At 35.8% G+C, this 15,185-nt stretch overlaps 1 protein-coding gene across 1 annotated transcript in view; it reads right to left on the reverse strand.

Moving 5' to 3' along the window:
- Positions 1-15,185, reverse strand: part of LOC107684605 (ras GTPase-activating protein 2-like) — a 38,222-nt gene that overhangs the window by 3,897 nt on the left and 19,140 nt on the right. Inside the window, exons 7-19 of the mRNA XM_016480899.1 lie at positions 15,125-15,185; positions 14,894-14,970; positions 13,850-13,951; positions 10,432-10,585; positions 9,938-10,092; positions 9,386-9,500; positions 9,143-9,217; positions 8,686-8,809; positions 8,383-8,489; positions 8,026-8,112; positions 7,808-7,885; positions 6,222-6,295; positions 5,962-6,068 (exon numbers count right to left, since the gene is read on the reverse strand). Coding sequence (XP_016336385.1) covers positions 5,962-6,068; positions 6,222-6,295; positions 7,808-7,885; positions 8,026-8,112; positions 8,383-8,489; positions 8,686-8,809; positions 9,143-9,217; positions 9,386-9,500; positions 9,938-10,092; positions 10,432-10,585; positions 13,850-13,951; positions 14,894-14,970; positions 15,125-15,185 — 1,316 coding nt within the window. The remainder of the gene's footprint in view (positions 1-5,961; positions 6,069-6,221; positions 6,296-7,807; positions 7,886-8,025; positions 8,113-8,382; positions 8,490-8,685; positions 8,810-9,142; positions 9,218-9,385; positions 9,501-9,937; positions 10,093-10,431; positions 10,586-13,849; positions 13,952-14,893; positions 14,971-15,124) is intronic.

The raw sequence follows: 15,185 nt of genomic DNA on the forward strand, positions 1-15,185 counted from the left end.
AAATATCTTCTTCCCGTATATATATATATATATATATATATATATATGAAGAGTTCACCTTTTGATTAAGTAATTATAACTTAAACAAATACAGGTAATTTACAAAACGAAAGTTAATTGAAAGTATGTTTTTTTTACATATTAAAAGTTTGTTTTATAGCAAAAGCAGATAACTCCAACAGTCGTTTTTGGCAAAAGCAGATAACTCCACATTTCATGTTTTAGAGTTTAAAAAAACACTCGTTTAATCTTTGTAATCTCAGATGACAATGTAGATGCCTGACAAACGTTGTTGTTGTTGTGATCATAAACTGTATGGATGTGATTAAACGCAACACACGGAGCTTTTCCCTCACCATTGTAACAAGCTGCTTTTGTATAGGGTTAGATCTCTGCCACAATTCTGCGCATGAAAGATCATATTTTGAGCGCACAAAAGTGCATTTTGCACGCGCGTGATCTGAGTTTTGTGGAGAAAATGTTCGTTTCGCAAAGAAAAAAGTATTTAGAGCACACTAAAATCAATTTTGCATATAAAATAAGTTTTTGGATGTGTGCAGAACTCTTTTGCGCGTGCAACGTTTCACTAGCTTGCTCACCTGATGCCCGCCCTCAGTGCTCTCTAAATGCCGACGGCTCGCTTGCTCAACACAACCCAGCGTTACAATATGCCATAATTCCAGCCAATCAGAGATGAGGCTGCTAAATTCTGATTGGCTGCCTTGACAACCAATCACAACATTCCTTGCATTGCTGATAACAGCGGAGGAGGGAAAATACAGTGCATGTATAATTATTATGCAAGCTGATATTCTGATTATATTTTTTTCCAAGCACATTTGACCAATTCCAAACAACATCAATCTTAATTGAGTGACCCAATTAGGGAAGTGACAATTCTGTCAACAGTCCCGAAATGCAAGTGCAGGTGAGATGAGCTGATGTAAAGCCGTTTTGAGAGAGTGAGAGAGAAGACTGAATCACTCATGCTTGTTTTCACATGACTGATTTGATCTGATATTCTGTGTGTATTTATTTACATCTAACTACATGCTATATTAAATAAATGTTTGCAGGAATGTACGCGAAACCTGCAGGGATGAGTAAAACTATGCGCACCAAATGACTGCCATAGATCAGCTGATTCTGGGTATCTTTGTATTTTAGTATTTTGATTTTCTTTCCAGTGAGATTTCTAATCCTTAAAAGGGTCAGGTTGAGTTTAGCCAGTGAAAAACACAGAGTACCTTCATAATATCCTCAACCGCCCCAGATCTGATATCTGAAGGACAGTTACAAATGAAAGGTGCACATCTACAGAGGACAGTCCATCATTTAGTCCAGATGCTCAGCGGTCATGTGTCTAGAAGATGACCCTCCATTGATCAAATAAGAGGAAATGAAACTTATGAGTTATTATCTTTATTATCTTCTCTCCCTCTTTTAACTGTGATGTGAGCACATTTGGTCAAAAGGCCAGTCTACTAAAAATGCAACCTATACTCCCTGATCCTGAGGTGAATTTCAAGCTCATGCTTCAGGAATAAAGTTCAGAATATTCCTGCATCAAAATGGTGAATAACACAGTGGCTCCTAACTGATTGTTACTGTATGAAGTCAGTTCTCCTCAAGTTGACACAGCTAGTGTCCTAGCAAAGTAGGCAAAGATGTGGAGAATCACATCCACTGCCGTTTGTTACAATCCATAGGAAAGAACAATCAAAAGTGAGATCTCTTTAACATCTCAAATATTTCTCCTAGACAGAAATGAGGTTACTTTAAGATCGAATGGAGATTTTTGCTTGAGTCACCTGCTTCTCAAACTTGTCTCCTGAGACAAAAACTCTAACAATCTCACAATGGTCTCCTTTAAAGCTTTAAAAGAGATCTCAACAACATCACACACTGTGCACTGTTACAGTCCACAAAACAAATATTACTCAGAAAATCCCTTTATTGGTAAAATTAGGAGAATAGCTTGCTGTTACCAAAAATGAGCTAAGAAAAGTCATATATTTTAACCAGAAACAAAACTAATGTTCAAACATTATCATTCCTGCCATGTATGAACACAAACAAGAAACAAGCTTTCTGCCAGAGTCACTCCCAGCACAAGTGTTTAAATTATATGATAAATTACAGTTACATAATAAAAACAATGTGGAAAATCTAAATGCACAGGGAAAAAACCTGCAGAACAAGATAATAATCAAAACAATTATTTTGTGTCAAAGTGACCCAGTTCAGCTTTCCTAACTCTGCAGGATACAGACACACCACATCTCCAACTGATTAGTCAACATCCTCATATTAGAATGATTTCTGAAGGATCATGTGACACTGAAGACTGCAGTAATTGCTGCTGAAAATGTAGCCTATCCATGACAGGAATAAATTACATTTGAAATAATATTCAAATACAAACCAGCTCTTTAAAACTGTAAAAATATTTCACAATATTACAGTTTCTACTGTATTTTTCATCAGATAAATCCAGCCTTGGTGAGCTTAAGAGACTTCTTTAAAAACATTAAAAAACCTTAATTATTCCAAACTTTTGACCAGTAGCATACTTTCCTTTCAGTAGTGTACATTTGTTCAGCTCTACCATAGGAAAGACAACAACAGTAATCCAGTTTTGCTTACAGTCCAGCAGGAAGCAAAAGAAGGTCAAGCCACCATGCTGGCTTCCTTTGAGATTATCACTCCAAAGGATGTTTATTATTACAACAGCGGTAAACCTGTATCATGCACACCAAGATTTGCTATTGGTGACCTTGAAATTTACATTACACCTTGGGAATTGTGATGGCTCTTGTTTTATAGGACAGTTCACTTCAGGGATATGAGGGAATTATGTAGTTAGAATGCAATGAAGCTGATTACTGTAACAGCAGTGCTAGGACTGGGTGCTGCATACTGGAGTGCATTTAATTACATATTCTTTATCAGTTTGTTGGCGGCGGTACAAAATTAACCAACACTGTGAAAATTTCCTGTTCCATATGTCATGACTCATAAGTGTGACAGTATTAACAGAGGTATTTGTAATAGTGTCCTCATTCAAACCTCAAGAAAAAAAAAAAATACCGAAACAGATGGGAAGTTTGATTCAGGTCTGGAAATCATTTCTTTCAAATTGCCCATTTCTGTGAATCAGTTAATAACAATGATTCAGTCATTCGTCATCACTCCACTCAAAAATGTGGAGATGTATCAAATTGAAAATTGTATAAAATTTACTGTAGAGTCTAACCAAGGCTGCATTTATTTGATCAAAATACAGTAAAAATATTGTGAAATGCTATTACAATTTAAAATAAGTACTTTTCATTTTCATATATTTTAAAATGTCATTTATTTCTGTGATGGCAATGCTGAATTTTCTACAGCCATTACGCCAGTCTTTCATGCTGACTTGGTACTCGAGAAACATTTCTTATTATTATCAATGTTGAAAGCATTTGTGCTGCTTAATATTTCTGTGGAAACCGTGATACATTCTTTCAAGATTCTTTGATAAATAGAAAGTTCAAAAGAAGATAATTTATTTGAAACAAATATTCTGTAACATTAGAAGTTTCTTTACTGTCACTTTTGGTCAATTCAATGTGTCCTTGCTGAATAAAAGTATTACTTTTTAAAAATTTTTTATTTTACCCACAACAAACGTTTTAACGGTAGTGTGTTTGTAGGTAAATATTGCTGTTCATTACAGTTTAAATATTTTAATAAATATATGAAAAACGATATGCCTCCTTGATTATTCTAATGCATCAATATATAAATTAAATAACCTTACTGTTATTATATAATTTTAAGAACTAAAAAATTCCCTTTTATGTCCAGAATCTACTGACAGCCTCGTCAATGCATAACACAGCTTTTTCCAATTAATTTTTAGAAAATATTGTGTAAAATAATTAATTTCAGCAATTCATTTTACATCTCACTGGTTTTAACTAATTAATTAAATTGTATCACATCCATTATATCATGGATGTATATATTTTCGGCAATGCCCACTAATTTAAAACACAGCGTTACAAAATGGACAAACACATATTCCGTACTCATACACATTGCTAAATCCACAAAATCCACGGACATCAGTGAACACAAGTGCACACCCATGATATGAAGCCAACTGCATAAATCAAAAAGGGGAAAGAGAACTTTTCACATCCAGAACTGGCTGACCACACTACATGTACAGGAGCTACACAAACAAGAATATGAAACTGAGGACAAGCTACAAGAATCCAGGGATACTTTTCGTGTTATTTCAATTCCATTATCATATTACAAAACTGCCAGCAAAAACAACTGTCTGCACACCCACATTTTACAGCTGAACTGGATGACTGCTCACAAACAAAGTTCTTTGGATCATAGACCAAACTGGTCTGCAAGAGAACACATCAGAGCCGGGATCACTCACCTTTCTGCTTGTGATAGGACAGCTCTTGATTGGTCACTCGTAACCAGCGTTTCTTAAAGTTCTTCTTTCCTATTCGCTTTCTGCCCTGGGCCCGCTTATGTACCTCTCTGTTAAAAATCATATGTACACATCTAACTGTTATGCTTCCTGGATATAATGTGCCACACTGAACTGTAGTTATTTGAGCTACTCAAAGATGTAAAAGACTGGACTAATCAATTAATCAGACTAATTTGAGAACTGTGGTGTCTTTCACTCACCCCTCCTTCAGCACAAATGAGTCCTCCACTCCACTGGACTCTTTACTTACATTAGAGGAGATCTCATCTAAGAACTAATGGGAAAAAGATGACAGAAGAAAAATTATATTTAAAAATTAATCCCAAGTTTAAGACACAAAATGTTTTATAATAAATAAAAGACAACACATGCACATTGAGAGCTGGGCAATGCCGGCATCTTCATGACATCATACACAACACCGCAATGAGAAATGCTGTAAGTTCTTAGACATGTACTACCTTTGTTTCATTTGGTTTTGAAAAGATCAAATGTAACCATCGAGGAAAAAGTAATAACACATTTTGCTTACACCTTGAGTGTGTGATTAAAATATTTGAAATTTTTAAAAATATTTTTAACTTAAAAAGGATGTACATAATTATATATTCATTATTAACCCCTTAACTGTCACTCACATTTTTGAACATAGACATGAAAGTGCATGATTCAAACTTACATTTTTATAATTCATGAAAGAAAACATTTTGACAAAGGTCAGAACTCCTGTTACGATGTAGATTTTTGAGGTGCACTGTTGTCATAAATTAATCTATTACTTTTCCTACATAATTTTTAACACTAACATTGGTAAAATATCTATTTAGGAGTCTTAGACCTTTCCAACGATATATAAAACTTAGGCGTCCCACAGAGGGTAACAGTTAAAGGGTTAATAAAGTATGAGTGTTTTCAGGGGTCTTTGTAAAAAAATAAAAATTTATTTTTAAATAATATTCATTATGATATCAGGACTGTCACAAATTCAGCCTCTGTGGCTCCCTCCGATCACCACCAGAGGGAACCATCACCGGAATACTGAGCGATCCTTTCGGACTCCAATTCCCACAATGCCCCATGCCAGAGACTAATCACCTGCACAGGTGTTTCCTATTGCCGGTCTATTTAAACTGTGCCTTCCCTGCTCTCATTGCGAAGTCTTGTTTTGCCTTGCAGACATTTCTGAGCGGTTTCCCTGTGTTGCTATTCTGTTGATTACCTGGACTGTTTACCTGATTATGATTGCTTGCTGCCTACCTATTCTGACCCTGCCTGCCTTGTTGATTCATGCCATTGATTGTCTGCCGCCTGCCTCGACCCTTATTACGAACACTGTTTACGACTCTGCCCAGCCTTCGTTGTTTCTTACGCCACACTGGATGACTGCTCACAAACAAAGTTCTTTGGATCATAGACCAAACTGGTCTGCAAGAGAACACATCAGAGCCGGGATCACTCACCTTTCTGCTTGTGATAGGAGAGCTCTTGATTGGTCACTCGTAACCAGCGTTTCTTAAAGTTCTTCTTTCCTATTCGCTTTCTGCCCTGGGCCCGCTTATGTACCTCTCTGTTAAAAATCATATGTACACATCTAACTGTTATGCTTCCTGGATATAATGTGCCACACTGAACTGTAGTTATTTGAGCTACTCAAAGATGTAAAAGACTGGACTAATCAATTAATCAGACTAATTTGAGAACTGTGGTGTCTTTCACTCACCCCTCCTTCAGCACAAATGAGTCCTCCACTCCACTGGACTCTTTACTTACATTAGAGGAGATCTCATCTAAGAACTAATGGGAAAAAGATGACAGAAGAAAAATTATATTTAAAAATTAATCCCAAGTTTAAGACACAAAATGTTTTATAATAAATAAAAGACAACACATGCACATTGAGAGCTGGGCAATGCCGGCATCTTCATGACATCATACACAACACCGCAATGAGAAATGCTGTAAGTTCTTAGACATGTACTACCTTTGTTTCATTTGGTTTTGAAAAGATCAAATGTAACCATCGAGGAAAAAGTAATAACACATTTTGCTTACACCTTGAGTGTGTGATTAAAATATTTGAAATTTTTAAAAATATTTTTAACTTAAAAAGGATGTACATAATTATATATTCATTATTAACCCCTTAACTGTCACTCACATTTTTGAACATAGACATGAAAGTGCATGATTCAAACTTACATTTTTATAATTCATGAAAGAAAACATTTTGACAAAGGTCAGAACTCCTGTTACGATGTAGATTTTTGAGGTGCACTGTTGTCATAAATTAATCTATTACTTTTCCTACATAATTTTTAACACTAACATTGGTAAAATATCTATTTAGGAGTCTTAGACCTTTCCAACGATATATATACTTTGTCATGATTAGATTAGGATTTAATTGTAATATAGTGAAGTAAACTTAGGCGTCCCACAGAGGGTAACAGTTAAAGGGTTAATAAAGTATGAGTGTTTTCAGGGGTCTTTGTAAAAAAATAAAAATTTATTTTTAAATAATATTCATTATGATATCAGGACTGTCACAAATTCAGCCTCTGTGGCTCCCTCCGATCACCACCAGAGGGAACCATCACCGGAATACTGAGCGATCCTTTCGGACTCCAATTCCCACAATGCCCCATGCCAGAGACTAATCACCTGCACAGGTGTTTCCTATTGCCCGGTCTATTTAAACTGTGCCTTCCCTGCTCTCATTGCGAAGTCTTGTTTTGCCTTGCAGACATTTCTGAGCGGTTTCCCTGTGTTGCTATTCTGTTGATTACCTGGACTGTTTACCTGATTATGATTGCTTGCTGCCTACCTATTCTGACCCTGCCTGCCTTGTTGATTCATGCTATTGTTTGTCTGCTGCCTGCCTCGACCCTGATCACGAACATTGTTTACGATTCTGCCCAGCCTTTGTTGTGTCTAACATCAGTTACCGATCTATGCCTGTATGACCTGCCTTGTGAACTAATAAAGCTGCACATGGATTCTAACGCCACTGCCTCTCTGTTACAAGGACAGTTGTATCACGCTGACATTTTTTGTATTATGCACCCCTAAAAATATAAAAATTTCATTTTAATTTAGAAATTAAAAACATACTCATCACAAAACTGCATTTAAGAGTATTTCTGGATAAATGAATAGATCCGGATCAAAAAAGAAAAAAGAGCATCATGTCATTGACCCACAAGCATCTAAAATATCAGTCCAATCTATTTAGAATCTGAAACAATCGGAATATAATGAAATATGGTTGTATCAACACAGCTCAAATGGTTAGTTAGAAATACTTACCATTTTAACTTTTTCTATACATTCATCTTCTTGGAATAACTTGAAGAAATCATACATATAGGTTTCTTTAAAGCTAGACTGGGGAAAAAAAACAGAACACGTCACAACAGAAACAAGAACAGGAATTTAAAACATATTCTGGTTTGGCTCTATATTTAGGGGAAAACATTTCAAAAGTTGGTTCCCTCAGCACACCGTATGACTAACAGCTGACGTACCAGTTTGTTCTTGGAAAGGCTGCCCCAGCTGCCCAGAGACTGGATGGTTTTAGAGATAAGAGTAAGTGTGCGGGAAATTTCAGGGTCCTGAGAGAAAGAAAGTAGAAGTGAGGTGATTTTACCAACTCATTTTTAATTCAAAACACTTTCATTTACTGGCAATTACTTTATGCTCTTACAAAAAACACATGTACTGTTGTCTGAAAGCATTCTCAGCAGAGACTAGAGTGTCTCAATGGGTCTTTCCTGGCATAAATAAATTAGTTACATGCTTAAAATAGGAAGTAAATCATGTTTGTTACGACTAGGTAGTTTGTTTTAGCAGTGGTGTGATGTGGCTGTTTTTGTTGCACTCACAGGATGATGGGATCTCAGCTGGAAGGTGTGTGGAGAGAGAACAGCCACCGCAAAGAACCTCAGAAATATGAAACTACTGACCGCTGAGTACTGCACATGAGGATCCGCTGTGGTGAGACACACACACACACACACACACACACAGATTATTAGTCATGACTGAGTATCTGGCTCCTCCTAGTGGTGAATCAACACAGTCCTTCATGAATGCATACAGAGTGGTCACACTGAAACATTGCTGAACAAAATACATGCACAAGTAAATGAGAGTGAAAGCATGTTTGTGTGCATGTGCCGCCTGACCTGGAAAGTGTTTAGACGCAAGCTGTCTCAGTGACCTGAAGACGTCACACATGAGAGGAGGACAACTGGAGCTGGACTGTGTTATAGACGTAAATACCTTCTGCACATAACCCTGAAGATTCTCCTAAGCACACCCAAACACACGCTGCACATGAGATGTAGAAAGTACTTTTCTTTATGGCAGACACATTTTTTTCATGAGAATTTATTACATCTAACCTCTAGAATTAAAGCAACATGAGCTTATTTATACCTGGACATAAATTTGAACAAATGAAGAACTATATCAGATGGTACAAACAGAGGAAGTCATTTAACCCACACATTTTTCATTTCAAGGACATTTTTGTCAGGTATGTGGCATTTTTCCCAGAGTCACCCCTTAATTTTCAACTTATGCCAACTTAGGCCAAATTATGTACATAAATTCAACAAAAAAATAAACACATCATCTCACCTTGTTGACTTCCACATTATCGCCCTCTTTTAGTTTGACAGGATCGATCTCACAGGTTTTATTTGATTCAAAGATCTGTAAAAGCAGAATGAAAACAACAAACCATTTTATACTGTGTAAATATGAGTGTTAATAACTGTAGCAAATCTGAGCCACAAATTTTAATGCAGCTATAAACATGTCCAGTTATCATTAAAAGAAACAAACAAACAAAAAAAGTAATAGTAATATTGTGTGTCTCACCTCATTTAGAACAGGTTTGAGAGTGACGGTCAAGTAACTTCTGCCCACAATCTTCATCATGTCATCTATGCAGCGGGTGGCCAGAGAATTCCCTCTGAATATGGTGTTGGCCTCTCTGCACAGGGAGACAGAGGACATTTCAGAGGACAAAGAAACAGTGTGTGTGTCTAACCTAGACAAACTCTGGGTTACAAAACAAAAACTATGTGCATGTTAAACAAAACACAAAAAAACAAAAACAAAACAAAAACTATGTGCATGTTAAACAAAACACCAAAAAAAATAACAAAACAAAAAACAAAACAAATAATAACAAAACAAAAACAATGTGCATGTTAAACAAAAACAAACAAATATTATCAAAACAAACACATATTAACAAAAAACCTATATGCATATTAACAAACAAAAAACAAACAAACATTAACAAACAAAAATCTATATGCATAATAACAAAAAAAAATACAAAACAAAAATAAATAAACAAAAAACGAAATGAATATTAACAAAACAAAACGATATAATTGTTTGTGTGTGAATGTGATACTAAACTGTGTATTCTCCAGCTCCAGAGCAGCAACAGAGGTGAGAAAGGGCAGCAGTCTGTTGTGATGGAGCAGCAGTCTGACTACAGGAAGCAGTGCTTCATACCCCACACTCTCTCTGCAAATATCTCCCAGAACATGAGCCGCTGATGCTGAGATCGGCTAGAGACACACACAAAATTAAGAAATGAAAAGAAGTTATGTTTGTTAAACAGTTTACCCCAAAATGAAAATTCTGTCATCATTTGCTCATCCTCAAGTTGTTCCAAACCTGTATGAATTTTTTTTTCCTGCTGAACACAAAAGAAGATATTTTGAAGAATGTGGGTAACCAAACAGTTTCTGGTGCCCAATGACTTCCATAGAATTGAAACAACTTGGTTTGGAACAACTTGAGGATGAGTAAAATATGACAGAATTTTCATTTTTGGGTGAATTATGCCTTTAAGGCTTGAGTCAAAGTGCATAAGGTCTTCAAGATAAAAGGGGGCACAACTGTACCTTGACATCCGGGGATTTGAGCATTAGGTTGCGAAGGGCCGTGTAGCAGGCAGAGGGCAGGACGTTATCCTCCGTGTATGTTACCTTCAGACGTAAAGAACCCAGATCATCTGGCTTAGACTTTGTACCGTTTCCTTTTGGCTGCAGCAAGTACCTAGGAAACACAAGGCAAAAGCAATTTCCCCTTTTTAATGAGCTATTTTACAGTGTAACACAGCTTCAACATTCAATACGCATTAAACATATCATATATATGAAATATTATGACGTACATATACATACAACATACATATCATATATATGAAATATTCACAATATATTCACAATGATTTAACTGGCAATATAAAATGAAGCAACATTGTGAGTATTACAATGATTCTGAAGCCATTTTTATTTACTCATTACGTTTCTGTCATTCAATGTGTCATTAAACTAACGGGTGTTGAGAAAGCGACATTTTAAAAGCAAAAACATTAGATTTGATAAGTTTCCATGAATCAGTTCCAACTATTTCTATGATTTGACTGGAAACATTGCATCAGAAAATTCTGGTTAAACATTGCGTCATCAGCCAGAAATGTTCACAAAATTATTTTTCATATAGTAAAATTGTTTTAGTTGTATATATGTAGGTAAATCTTGCTGTATATTACTAATGTATATATACTCACACACTACTGGTCCAAATTTTTGGAATCATTAAGATTTTTTAATGTTTTTGAAAGAATTCTCTTATGCTCACCAAAGCTTTCTTTCAGGACTATTTGATGAATAGAAAGTTCAAAAGAAAGCAATTATTTGAAATAAAAATCGTTTGTAACATTTTACAATCAAACCAAAATTTATTCAGACACCTTCAACATTTCTCACATTATCACAGTTTATTCGCTATAGTTTAGAAAATGGTAATAAAATATGACAAGAAGTTAAACTGTGTCAGAACAAATCCATCTTGATAATGTCAGATAACAATTAAGCAAAACATAGTCAGGTCAAAGTGTCTGAATAATTTTTGGTCCCAATTTTTTTTCCAATTTTACTGGTAGTCCACTGTATGAATAATTTTTGGGTATAATATGTCACAGTTTACTTTATTTTGCTATCCTCACTTACATAAATGATCTATAGTGTCCTGCACCCACTAGTAAAAAAATATCAAAAATTATATCTGGTGTCTGAATAATTTTGGGTTTAACTGTATTTATGAATGTAATGTATTTATTGTACTTTTGATCAATTTATTGCATCCTTACTGAATAAAATGATCCATTTCTTTTTTCTTTTAATTTTGTAAAATTCTTATTACCCCAAACTTTTGAATGGTAGTGTATCACTGTTTCTACCAAAATATTAAGCAACTGTTTTCAACATTGATAAAAATAAGAAATGCTTCTTAAGCCGCAAATCAGCATATGATTTCTGAAGGACCATGTGACACTGAAGACTGAAGTAATGGCTACTGAAAATTCAGCTTTGTCATCACAGGAATAAATTACATTTTAAAATATATTCCAATATAAAATATAAGAAAAAATAGGAAAATAAATTGTAATATTATTTCACATTACTACTTGTTTTTACCGTATTTTTACCAAATAAATGCAGCCTTGGTGAGCATAAAAGACTTCTTTCAAAAACAACTGTATTGAGATATATTAAATAGTGAATAGTGTTAAAAACCTGAACATTATTGAGATATAATTTTTGTTAGCTCTGCTGCCCAGTGCTAATTTATAACGACAAAACCTGGCAGCATTTTTTTTTTTTATCCTTTCTATTTACGTGTCTGACATGTAATTTATCCTTTGTGTCATTTGCATTGCTCAAACTACAAAGTGCAGGAATTAGTGTGGCAAGACTGTATTTAAGAGTGTCAGCATCTGTGTGTGAGTATGTGAGCATGTTTTATGCTAGGTTCATGCAAAAGCTCACCCACGCAGTAGACTCACTGCCCTCATTCAAAACATGCAGATCAGTATCAACAAGTTCCCTCTCAGTCTACACACACACACACACACACACACACACACAAATGCACGCACATACAATGTTTACACAACACTACTGGTAGGACGCTGTGATCCACAGTCTTGAGGACACAAGGGAAGCGGGCAACAGAAGCAATCCACCCAAAACACACACACCTACACAAACCCACAGTCTTTCAAACGTTTCTCAACAAAAACGATCAGAGATAAGACACAATTGCAGCTGAAATTTATATTATGGACGCTGCAGTCAGCGGTCATCGCAAATGTCACAATGCGTGGCCTTGAGTAATGGCCTCTAGAGTCAGTAAAGTATTGCTGAAGTATGTTCTTTTAAGCTCTGACCTCAGAGAGGTGGTGCGCTCATGCCTGATTGGGCAGATAAGGACAGTGCAGAGCTGGGATTGGCTGTTATCTCCCTTCCTCATCTGTTCATCAGTATACCTCACTCACACACTGAGATCAGCAGCACTGCATTAAAGTGTGTGCATGCACACCTTTATACACCTTTATTTCATACAGTTTGTCTATTATGTGTATTACAATTAGACTGAAAAATTGGTAACACTTTACAGTAGGGTTCCATTTGTTAACATTAGTTAACTAATAAAAAATAAAAACTTCTTAAGCACTTATTAGTCTTCATACCAGCACTTACAAATACACATTAGTTGTTTGTTAATATTATTTAATGGACCTGCCCTAACTTGAATGAACAATTAAAAGTTGTATTTGTATTAACTAAAATTAACAAATATTATTAAATACTGTAACAAATGCATGTAACACAGTAAAATAATTTTTCAAAGTTGTAAATAAAAAAAGATTGCTCAAGTATGTTTTACAAGAAAATACTTCAAAAAGTTAATGTTTGATTCTATGTTACTGGCCATTTCTTTCCAATTATTTGTTAAATTTACAAGCATATTTTTTACAGGTGTTGTACATTCATTTAGAATTTTGCCCTTCATTGTGTTGTGTTGCAGGGTTAACGGAATTGTCTGTAAAATGAAAGGGGTCTTGATTTTGTTTTGGGGGTGTACTAGAACAGGCTCTCATACTAGGTTGTTCGAAAAACACATTATCTTTCACATATTCTACATTATTACAACATCTCTCTCCACAGTCTGGCATGAACGGCTCGAATAGTTCCTGTATCAAATGAAGGCCCGCCTTCTGAAATACGAAATGTGCTGTGATTGGTTAGCTGGGCCAGTGTGTGTTGTGATTGGCACCACTCGGCGCCTGGTCGGGAAATGTCACGCCCTTCAGTAAGCTTGCTGTGTTTTTTTTTAGCGAATGAACAAAACTTGACAAAAAATGACCCTCTAATTTCTTAGTTTACATAGTTGCATAATTTTATATCACTGACAAATTGAATATTCAATATACTGACCAGTCCTACTTGTAAGTATGTGAGTTCTTCTTACCATGCTCTGTGAATATGGTCATTTCTCAGGATTTTCACAGATACCCGTGTCTCTCCGAGGAACACATCCTGTGCCAAGTTACCATTATTCCACAGCTCCACCCTGCATGGAAGAATACAAGAGAGCACGCATTAGCTAAATGTTCATTTACGAACACACATACACAAACAGAGCTCTGTTTCAATGTATTTAACACACGTTTGAACTTCTCCCATTCAAACTGAATCTGAAATTCAGCACGCAGAGCACAGATGCAGTTGCATCAAAGTGGGTTAGTCATTTTTCTCTCCACTACTCAATGAAGCTTTTTTCTCATATCAAACATGCACACAGATATATTGCCTTTGAGTGGAAAATAAAAACCAACAACACACCAAAACCATGCATAAACACACACACACGCCCACCCACACACACACACACACACACACACACACACACACACATTAGTGTCATGAACTAATGTGCCGTCTGGTGGTTTCACCTACTCTTACCTGCCAGCTTCTGCAGAGGGCTATATGGGACAATTCAGAGTGGCACATTACGTGTCAAATCAGATCAAAGCCACATTCATCAAAACATTTGTGACAGAACATACATTCGTCCAATCAAATAAGCACTTGCTCCTGATTATCATAATCATCCACAGTCAATATGTGCAGTTATATGCAGTTTAAAAAAAGACTTTAAACAAAAACAAAAGTCTGCATCCAGGAAAGCAAATTATCAAACAAAACAAAACAAATAGATCCAGCTAGGACAGGCAAAGATGAAACAATGACAACACATTAATGGAGAAGAGAAGAGAAGAGAAGAGAAGAGAAGAGAAGAGAAGAGAAGAGAAGAGAAGAGAAGAGAAGAGAAGAGAAGAGAAGAGAAGAGAAGAGAAGAGAAGAGAAGAGAAGAGAAGAGAAGAGAAGAGAAGAGAAGAGAAGAGAAGAGAAGAGAAGAGAAGAGAAGAGAAGAGAAGAGAAGAGAAGAGAAGAGAAGAGAAGAGAAGAGAAGAGAAGAGAAGAGAAGAGAAGAGAAGAGAAGAGAACTCACTTGATCTCTAGTTTCTCTATGTCCTCCTCCTCCACGTGAAAATGTGACCTCCCTTTGTAACTGCTTGACCTTGTGACCTGCCGAAACATTGGGAATTGTGAATGTATGGCTAACGCTACAGATGCATATGACAACATACTTTATTAAGTTGTTTAGGGGGGTTCAGAGACAATTTAGACTCAGAAAATCAACATTCATTAACTAATATTCAATAAATGGATGAGGTCATACCTCAAAATGAAAGGTCTCCTCAAACTGAGGGTCACTGGTTTTCTTCTTCACATTCGTTTTT

Source organism: Sinocyclocheilus anshuiensis, unplaced genomic scaffold, assembly GCF_001515605.1.
Source record: "Sinocyclocheilus anshuiensis isolate Anshui unplaced genomic scaffold, SAMN03320099.WGS_v1.1 scaffold41, whole genome shotgun sequence".
NCBI classification, from domain to species: Eukaryota; Metazoa; Chordata; class Actinopteri; order Cypriniformes; family Cyprinidae; genus Sinocyclocheilus; species Sinocyclocheilus anshuiensis.